Here is a 9,292-nt window from a genome sequence, read left to right on the forward strand (position 1 = left end):
CAAAAAAGTAGCAGAAAGAATTTTTAGGATTTTTAGGAATTTTTTTTCCAGCTTTTCCTGTGCCGGGAACGGAGTTTTTGGAGCCTTTTTTGCAGTTTTTTTGGTTCCTGAGATGAGCAGAAAAAGTTTTTTTTAGGGGGATACAACACAGAGAGAGGGAAAGATGCGTCTTTTCCTTTCGCCGTCGTTTTGTCGCGGGGAATTTTTTTTTTTAAGGCAAAACCAGAGTGATAAAAGGGGAAAAAAAAAAAAAAAAAAAAAAAAAAGGAGGCCAAAGGAGTTCGTGCAGAGTTTTTTTCTGAGAGTTCTTTTTTTTTGAGTTTTTTAGTGAGTTTTTTAGTTTTTTCAATACACAGCACTGGGGGGACCAGGGGATGGATGATGATGATGCATCGAAGGCGCCGCCGCCGCCTGCGCCTGGTGGGGTCCGTGGGGTCCTGCGAGGTTTTGGGGGTGATACCAAGGGTTGTGCTCCTCCAGAAACCCCGGGGAGGAGTTGTAGGGCAGAGGCTGCGGCAATGGGGTGCGGGAGGTGCCGCCACCACCGTTGGGGCTGTCCCAGACCGGGGACGGAGGGGAGTTACAGGCCATGGAGTCGCTGTTGTTGGGGCTGTGCTCCAAAGGGACCTCGCCGTTCTTGTAGAGCTTCTTGAACTTGGAGCGGCGGTTCTGGAACCAGATCTTCACCTGGGGAGAGAGGGGGGAAAGGGGAAAAAGGGTGAGAGAGTAACCAAAGATGGGTGGGATGGAGGGGGAAAGGGGTTAGAGCACCTGGGGAGGGAATGGGATGGGTGGGATGGGTATAGGGAAAAGGGTCAGGACATGGAACAGGAACAGGAGGATGGGATGGATGCAGGGAAAAGGGTTAGAGCAACCCTGGGAAGGGAATGGGAGGGTGAAATGGGTACAGGGAAAAGGGTCAGGACCCTATATGGGAATGGGATGGTGGGATGGGCACAGGGAAAAGGGTTAGAGCTCACCTGGGGAAGGGAATGGGATGGGTGGGATGGAGGGGAACAGGACATGGGATGGTCATGGGAGAGAGGGATGAGTACAGGGAAAAGGATCAGGACATGGCACAGGAACAGGAGGATGGGATGGGTACAGGGAAAAGGGTCAGAGCTGAGGAAAGGGAATGGGATGGGTACAAGGAAAAGGGTCAGGACCCTGGAAAGGGAATGGGAGGGTGAAATGGGTACAGGGAAAAGGGTCAGGACACGGCACAGGAAGGGGAAGGGACAGGGTATGGGGTGGTTTGGGTTGTAGGGACACTGGACAGGTGGGTCACGGGCAGCCCAGAGACATGGGAAGGGACATGGGGGTCACAGGGAACTTCCCTGGATGCTGAACTAACGTGGGACATGGGGGTCACAGGGACCCCAGAGACACGGGAAGGGACATGGGATGCAGGTGACACATGGGGAGGGACATCATGGGGACCCCACACGGTGCTTGGCAGGAAACTCCTGGGGACAGGGGTGACGTGGGACACGCGGGGAGTCACCCTTAGTGTGAGTGTCACGGACAACACGGACAACACGGACACTCCACGGACACACCACGGCCACACCACGGACACTCCATGGTCATGGACACTCCATGGACATTCCATGGACACACCGTGCACACTCCATGGTCACGGAATGTCATGGACATGGTCATGGACAGTCTCTGGACAGTCCATGGACACACCACAGACACTCCACAGGCATTCCATGAACATTCCATGGACATACCGTGGACATACCACGGACATTCCATAGACACTCTCTGGACACTCCATGGTCATGGACACTCCATGGACACTCTGTGGACAGAGTGTGTGGACACTCCACAGACACACCACGGACATTCCGTGGACACTCCATGGACACTCTGTGGACATTCCATGGACATGGACACACCACGGACATGGACACACCACGGACACTCTCTGGACATTCCATGGTCATGGACACTCCACGGACACTCTTTGGCAGAGTGTCCACTCTGTGCACACTCTATGGACACTCTGTGGACACTCCACGGACACTCTATGGACACTCTTTGGCAGAGTGTCCACTCTACGAACACTCCACGGACACTCCACGGACATTCCGTGAACATTCCATGGACATACCATGGACATTCCATGGACACTCCACGGACACTCTCTGGGCACTCCATGGTCATGGACACTCCATGGACACTCCATGGACACACCATGGACACTCCACGGACACACCACAGACACTCACTGGACACTCCATGGACATTCCATGGACATTCCATGGACATACCATGGACATTCCACCAACACTCCATGGACAGAGTGTCCACTCCATGGACACACCACGGACACACCACGGACACTCACTGGACACTCTCTGGACACACCATGGACACTCTCTGGACATTCCATGAACACACCACAGACACTCCACGGACACTCCACGGACACTCTTTGGCAGAGTGTCCACTATGTGGACACTCCGTGGACACTCCGTGGACACTCCATGGACATTCCATGAACATTCCATGGACCCTCCATGGACAGAGGGTCCACTCCGTGGACACTCCATGGACACACCACGGACACACCATGGACACACCACGGACACTCACTGGACACTCTCTGGACACTCCATGGACACACCATGGACACTCTCTGGACACTCACTGGACACTCACTGGACACTCCATGGACACACCATGGACACTCTCTGGACACTCCATGGTCATGGACACACCACAAACCCACCACAGACACTCTCTGTCCACTCTCTGTCCACTCTCTGTCCACTCTACATCCACCCTCTACTCACAACCCACCCCATTCTCCCCCCACACCACCCACACATCACCCCACACCTCACACGTGTGGGGTACCCCCTCTGTGTGGGTGCCACGGGCGTCACTTGTCACCCAGTCACGCCACACTCGGGGCGGGTGTCGGGAGCGTCCCCGCGCTTGGGCGAGGCGTCCCTTGGCCCCGGGGCTCGGGGCGGGGGTGGCGGCGGTGGCTCTACTTGTCACCCAAACAGGATGTCCCTCCTGGGAGACAGCGGGTGACGCGCTCCGTCAGCCCTTTGCCGAGTGGCCCCGATTGCTTCATCCCCCCAGGGAGGAGGAGGAGGAGGATGAAGAGGAGGAGGAGGAGAAGGAAGGCCAAGGGCGGCACAAGGGCGCCAACCCCAAGGCAAGGAGGGTGACATGGGGGTGTCACTGACCCTGGGGATTGTCCCCTCCCTTCCCACCCAAAGGTTTGCCCCCATCACCAAAGCAGGACCCCAAGTTTTGCAGGGTTTGGCCTGGAATTTTTGGGAGGAGGAGAAGAAGCCCAAAGCCAAATCCCAACACGTCCCGGCTCTTCCAGTCCAGCCTGCAGGGCCACCCCCAGCGCCGGGGACAGCGGGTGTGGAACCGGTCCCCAAATCCCTTTTCCCCAGCGGGATGGGGCAGGAAAAACCAGGGGAAAACACATTGGGGAGTTTGGGATGGAGGAGCAGAGTCCGGCCTCTGGACTTGGGGATTGGGATTTGGGGTCAGGGAATGGGGCGGCCCCAAAAGCTGATCCCAAACAGCTCATCCCAAACAGCTCATCCCAAAGACTCATCCCCAGCGTCCCGGGACTCGGTGCCCCACATTCCTGGGACACCGGGTGTGCCCTGACCCGGCACCTGCCCAGCCCCAAAGCCTGTGGCACAGGCAGCTCTGGCACGGGGCCGCTGCCAGGAGGGAGAAACCCCAAAAGTGCCGAGTGGGGCAGGGCTGGGCTCAGTCTCCTCTTCCCTCCTGCCTCAATCCTTTCCTCTTTTCCCTGGGTAGAGTAAATCTGCTCCAAGGTGGAAATCTCCCACCCCTGTGAGCTCCAAAATCTCCTCCTGGTTCCCAGATCATTCCTAAATACAGGATTCATGGGGGGTGGTTCTTGCATTGGGGATTTTGGGGTGTTGGGGGGTTCCTCAATGGGGCAGTTCTCCCTGAGCTGCTCATGGTGAAGATTTGGGGTGTCAGGGGGGTCCTCAGTGGGGTGACAGCTGATAAGGCTCTCCTTGGGCTGCTCGTGATGAGGATTTTGGGGTTTCGGGGGGATCCTCAATGGGATGGCAGCTCCATCTCCCCCTGGGCTGCTCTTGGTGAAAATTTTGGGGTGTCCAGGGGGTTCCTCAATGGGGCAACTCCCCCTGGGCTGCTCATGGTGAAGATTTGGGATGTCAGGGGGGATCCTCAGCTGCTCCAGCTTCCCCTGGGCTGCTCGTGGTGCAGATTTTGGGGTGTCAGGGGGGTTCCTCACCGGGACAACTCCTCCTGGGCTGCTCATGGTGAAGATTTGGGATGTCAGGGGGGATCATCAGCTGCTCCAGCTCCCCCTGGGCTGCTCATGGTGAAGATTTGGGATGTCAGGGGGGTTCCTCACCGGGACAACTCCTCCTGGGCTGCTCGTGGTGAAAATTTTGAGGTTTTGGGGGGATCCTCAATGGGGCAACAACTCCATCTCCCTCTGGGCTGCTCATGGTGCAGATTTTGGGGGGATCCTCAATGGGGCAGCTCCCTCTGGGCTGCCCATAGTGGGGATTTGGGGTGTCAAAGGGGTTCCTCAATGGGGCAGCTCCTCCTGGGCTGCTCTTGGTGAAAATTTTGAGGTTTTGGGGGGATTCTCAATGGGGCAACAACTCCATCTCCCTCTGGGCTGCCCATAATGGAATTTTGGGATGTCAGGGGGGATCCTCACCAGGACAACTCCCCCTGAACTTCTCCCAGCAGGGGATTTGGGTGTCCCAGGTGTGTCCCCATCCCTCACCTGTGTCTGGGTGAGCCCCAGCTGTGCTGCCAGCTCTGCTCTCTCGGGCAGGGCCAGGTATTGGGCCTTCTGGAATCGGCGCTGCAGAGCGGCCAGTTGGTAACTGGAGTAAATGGTGCGGGGTTTGCGGATCTTTTTGGGTTTCCCGTTGACCATCCGAACCTCCGGCTCCGGCTCCTCCTTCACGGACACTGCGGGGGGAAAAGGGGAAAGGGGTTTGTCGTGGGGGGATGAGATTTGGGGGGTTTTGGGGATGTGGGTCAGAGTGTGAGTCCAATGTGGGTTTGTTCTCAGTGGGGGATTGGGGGTGGGAGAGGCCAAAACAGCCCAAAACAGATCCAGACCCCAGTCTGGGGACACCCAGAGGGGTAAAACCCTATAAAGATTGGGGATACAAAAAGGGTAAAACCCCACAAACTCTGGGGTCACCCGTAGGGGTAAAACCACATAAAGATCTAAAACCCCATAAAGATTAGGGATACCCAGAGGGGTAAAACCCCACAAAGATCCGGGGATACACGAGGGGTAAAACCCCATAAAGATTGGGGTCAGCCGGGGGGTTAAACCCCATAAAGATCAGGGAACATCCAGAGAGATAAAACCCTATAAAGATCTAAAACTCCACAAATCTTGGAGTCACCTGGAGGGGTAAAACCCCATAAAGATTGGGGTCAGCCAGGGGGGTTAAACCCCATAAAGACCTAAAACCCCACAAAGATCAGGGACACAGAGAGGGGTAAAACCCCACAAAGCCGCTTCTGGAACCCCACAAATCCTGGTAACACCGAGAGGGGACTAAAACCCCACAAAACCCGGGGGACTCCTGAGGAGCAAAATCCCACAAAACCCGGCAACACCGAGAGGGGCAAAACCTCATAAAGATCTAAACCCCCACAGGGACAGGGGTCACCCAGAAGGGGTAAAACCCCACAAACTCCCTAAAACCCCACAAAGCCCCTTCTGAAACCCCACAAATCCCGACAACACCAAGAAGGGACTAAAACCCCATGAAACCCTTTCTGAAACCCCACAAAACCCAGGAACTCCTGGAGGAGAAAAACCCCACAAAACCCCCTTTTAAAACCCCACAAAGCCCTTTCTGGAACCCCACAGGGACTGGGGTCACCCAGAGGGGGTAAAACCCCACAAAGACCTAAATCCCCACAGGAACAGGGGACACTGAGAGGAGTAAAACCCCACAAAACCCAGGGGACACCTGGAGGACCAAAATCCTACAAAGCCCCTTCTAAAACCCCACAAAATCCAGGAACACCTGGAGGACCAAAACCCCACAAACACCCTAAAACCCTCCAAATCCTGCCAACCTCAAAAAAGCACTAAAACCCCACAAACCCCCCATATAAAACCCCACAAAACCCCTTTCTAAACCCCCACAAAACCCCTTTCTAAAACCCCACAAAACCCCACAAAACCCCTCTACAAAACCCCTTTATAAAACCCCACAAACCCCCTTCTAAAACCCCACAAAACCCCTCTACAAAACCCCTATAAAACCCCACAAAACCCCTTTCTAAAACCCCACAAACCCCCCTTCTAAACCCCACAAAACCCAGGAACTCCTGGAGGAACAAAACCCCACAAAACCCAGGGACACCCAAGGAGTAAAACCCCACAAAACCCCTTTACAAACCCCCCAAACCCCCCTATAAAACCCCACAAAACCCCATATAAAACCCCCCAAACCCCCATATAAAACCCCACAAACCCCCCCATATAAAACCCCACAAACCCCCCATATAAAACCCCACAAACCCCCTTTTCCTTACCCGCCTCCTGCTGCTGCAGCTGCTGCTCCCTGTAATGCCCAAACTGCCTGTACGAAGGCCCATAAGGAGAAGAAGAAGAAGAATATTCTGATTTTGGCGAATAAGCGGCGGGAGTCGCGATCCCATTGAGGTTAAACTGAGGATAAGGATAATGCCCTACAGCTTGTCCATAGGATTGAGCCGGATAAAAATCATGTTGAGCCGCGTAATAACCCAAATCCGTGAGAGAGGACTCAGGTAAGGTCGGAGAGTCTTTAGAAGCCGCATGGCAGCTCAAAGAACCAGAAAGATCCGTCAAGATGCTGGAAAGTTTTTTATCGAATGAGCCGCTCATTGTTGATATAAAAAAAAAAAAATTGAAAATTAAAAAAAAAATAAAATAAAATAGGGGGGAGGTTGGGGTGGGATAATCCCAAACCCCCCCGAGTTGGGGAGGTTGTGGAGGCCTTTTGGAGGATGGAGAGGAGGATGTGGAGGTTGTGCCCAAAGCTCCGGCTCCGGCTGTGGGGTTGAAGGCTTTAATTAAGGAGCAGGGTTAGGGTGGGTGCGCATTCCGATTGGCTCCAGAAATATTGCCTGGGAGGCAAAATAGGCTCCTGCCTCCTCCTGTGTGGGTTTATTTTTTTTTTTTCTGTCTCTGTGTGTCTCTCTCTTTTTTTTTTTTTTTTTTTTTTTTTTTTTTTTTTTTTTTTTTAAATATATATATTTATTTATTTTCCTTCTCTCTCTCATGTTTTTTTTTTTCTTTCTATGTTTCTCTCTTCCATTTTTTTATTATTTTTTTTCTTTCTCTCTTATTTTTTTTCTTCCTCTCTCTCTCTCATTTTTAAACTTTTTTCCTCTTTCATTTTTTAATTTTTTCTTTCTCTCTCTAATTTTTAAATTTTTTTCTTTCTCTTTCTCTCATTTTTTAATTTATTTTTCTTCCTCTCTCATTTTTTAATTTTTTTTCTTTCTCTCCCTCATTTTTAGTTTTTTTCTCTCTCATTTTTAATTTATTTTTCTTTCTCTCATTTTTTATTTTTTCTTTCTCATTTTTTTTCTTTCTCTCTCTCATTTTTATTTTTTTTTCTTTCTCTCTCTCATTTTATTTATTTCTTTTCTCTCTCTCTTCTATTTTTTTTTTCTTTCTCTGTCTCTCCCTTCTATTTTTTTTTTCTTTCTCTCTCCCTTCTATTTTTATATTTTTTTTCTTTCTCTGTCTCAAGAAACAACAAAGAGTTGGGTGAAGGAGGGTGAGGGGGTAAATAAAGTGTTTGCAGGAGTGGGGGGACACACAGGGGACACTGTGGGGGGCAGGATGGGGTTGGTTTACAAAAATTTGGGGATTTTTTGGGGGGGTGTTTTTTGGGGGGCAGGGGGGACGCTTTGGGGGGAAGGACAGGGTTGGTTTACAAGAATTTGTTTTTTTTTGGGAGGTTGTTTATTGGGGGGGCAGGTCCTGGTGTCCCCCGGCCACCCCCAGGATTGTCCCCAGAACTCGGGGAGGGGTCGCTTGGCAAGGGGGGGGTTGTTTTTGGGGTGGGGGTCTCGTCTCTGCTGCTGCTGCTGCGGGCAGGAAATTCCCCTGGGAGGGCTGGGAGAGGGCTGGGGCCATGTCTGGGTGGGATTGTCCCCTCCTGTCCCTTCCTGTCCCCTCCTGTCCCCTCTCTCTGTGTGTCCCCCCCCCTCTCCTTGTCCCCTCGGTGCCCCCCCGGGTCCCCCAGAGCGGGACAACGGCGCCGCCTGGCGGACACGAAGGGAACTGCACCGCGCTCCGAGACACCGCGGGTTCGAGTCCCGGGACTGCGGGTTCGAGTCCAGGTACTGCCGGTACCAACAGGACCAGGGTTCGAGTCCCGGGACCGCCGGTACCAACAGGACCAGGGTTCGAGTCCAGGCACCGCCGGTACCAACAGGACCAGGGTTCGAGTCCCGGAACCGCCGGTACCAACAGGACCAGGGTTCGAGTCCCGGAACCGCCGGTACCAACAGGACCAGGGTTCGAGTCCCGGCACCGCCGGTACCAACAGGACCAAGGGGGAAAGAGGAAGGAAAATGGGAAAAGTGGGAATGGGAAAAAGGAAATAGGAAGAGAATAATGGGAATGGGAATTGGAATGAGACCAGGAGTGGGAATAGAATAGGAATAAAGAGGAATAAGTAGGAAAAAAATAGAAATAAGTAGGAATAAAAAGGAATAGAAAAGGAATAAATGAGAATAAATAGGAATAAAAATGAATAAATAGGGATAAGTAGGAATAAAAAGAAATAAATAGGAATAAAAAGGATTAAATAGGAATAAATAGGAGTAGGAATGAGAACAGGAACAGGGATAAATAGGAATAGAAAGGCACAGGAAGAGGAATAAGGATGAGTAGGAAGAACAGGAATATGAGTAGGAACAGGATTAGGAGTAGGAATAAGAATGAGTAGGAATAAGAATGGGTAGGAAACAGGAATAAGAGCAAGAACAGAAAAAAAGACAAACAAAAATAGAAAAAAAAATAAATAGAAAAAAAAAAAAAAACCCAGAAACAGAAAGAGAAAGAAATGGCAATAATAGAAACAGAGCGGCAGAAACCAAGAGAGCAGAGGTGGATCCCCAGGGGGAGCAGAGGCCCAGCGTGACCCCAAAGGCTCGGGAAGGGCCCGGCCCGGTTTCCCAGGCGGGGATTGCAGGAATTCTCTGCCAGGACTCCCCGGGAGGTTCCCAGGGCCCCCGGGACACCCGCAGGTCCCCA

The 9,292-nt window shown here is 52.3% G+C and overlaps 1 protein-coding gene across 1 annotated transcript; it reads right to left on the reverse strand.

Annotated features, from left to right (window-relative positions):
- Window positions 1-305: 305 nt before the first annotated feature.
- DLX3 (distal-less homeobox 3) lies at window positions 306-7,874 on the reverse strand. The gene is made up of 3 exons (XM_083877717.1): window positions 6,571-7,874; window positions 4,784-4,974; window positions 306-687 (listed from the first exon to the last, which is right to left on the reverse strand). The coding sequence occupies exons 1-3, from the start codon at window positions 6,902-6,904 to the stop codon at window positions 346-348; spliced, it is 867 nt and encodes a 288-aa protein (XP_083733843.1). The 5' UTR covers window positions 6,905-7,874; the 3' UTR covers window positions 306-345.
- Window positions 7,875-9,292: the final 1,418 nt, after the last annotated feature.

The sequence above is a fragment of the Zosterops lateralis genome (assembly GCF_965231275.1).
Source record: "Zosterops lateralis genome assembly, chromosome: 24".
NCBI lineage: Eukaryota > Metazoa > Chordata > Aves > Passeriformes > Zosteropidae > Zosterops > Zosterops lateralis.

Bases quoted from the DNA above. Each gene is read 5' to 3' on its own strand.
- DLX3 (XM_083877717.1), bottom strand. From the start codon at position 6,904: ATGAGCGGCTCATTCGATAAAAAACTTTCCAGCATCTTGACGGATCTT. The intron at 4,975-6,570 runs GTAAGGAAAAGG...TTCCCCCCGCAG, and splicing joins GCTGCAGCAGCAGGAGGCGG to TGTCCGTGAAGGAGGAGCCG. The intron at 688-4,783 runs GTGAGGGATGGG...CTCTCTCCCCAG, and splicing joins TGGGGCTCACCCAGACACAG to GTGAAGATCTGGTTCCAGAA.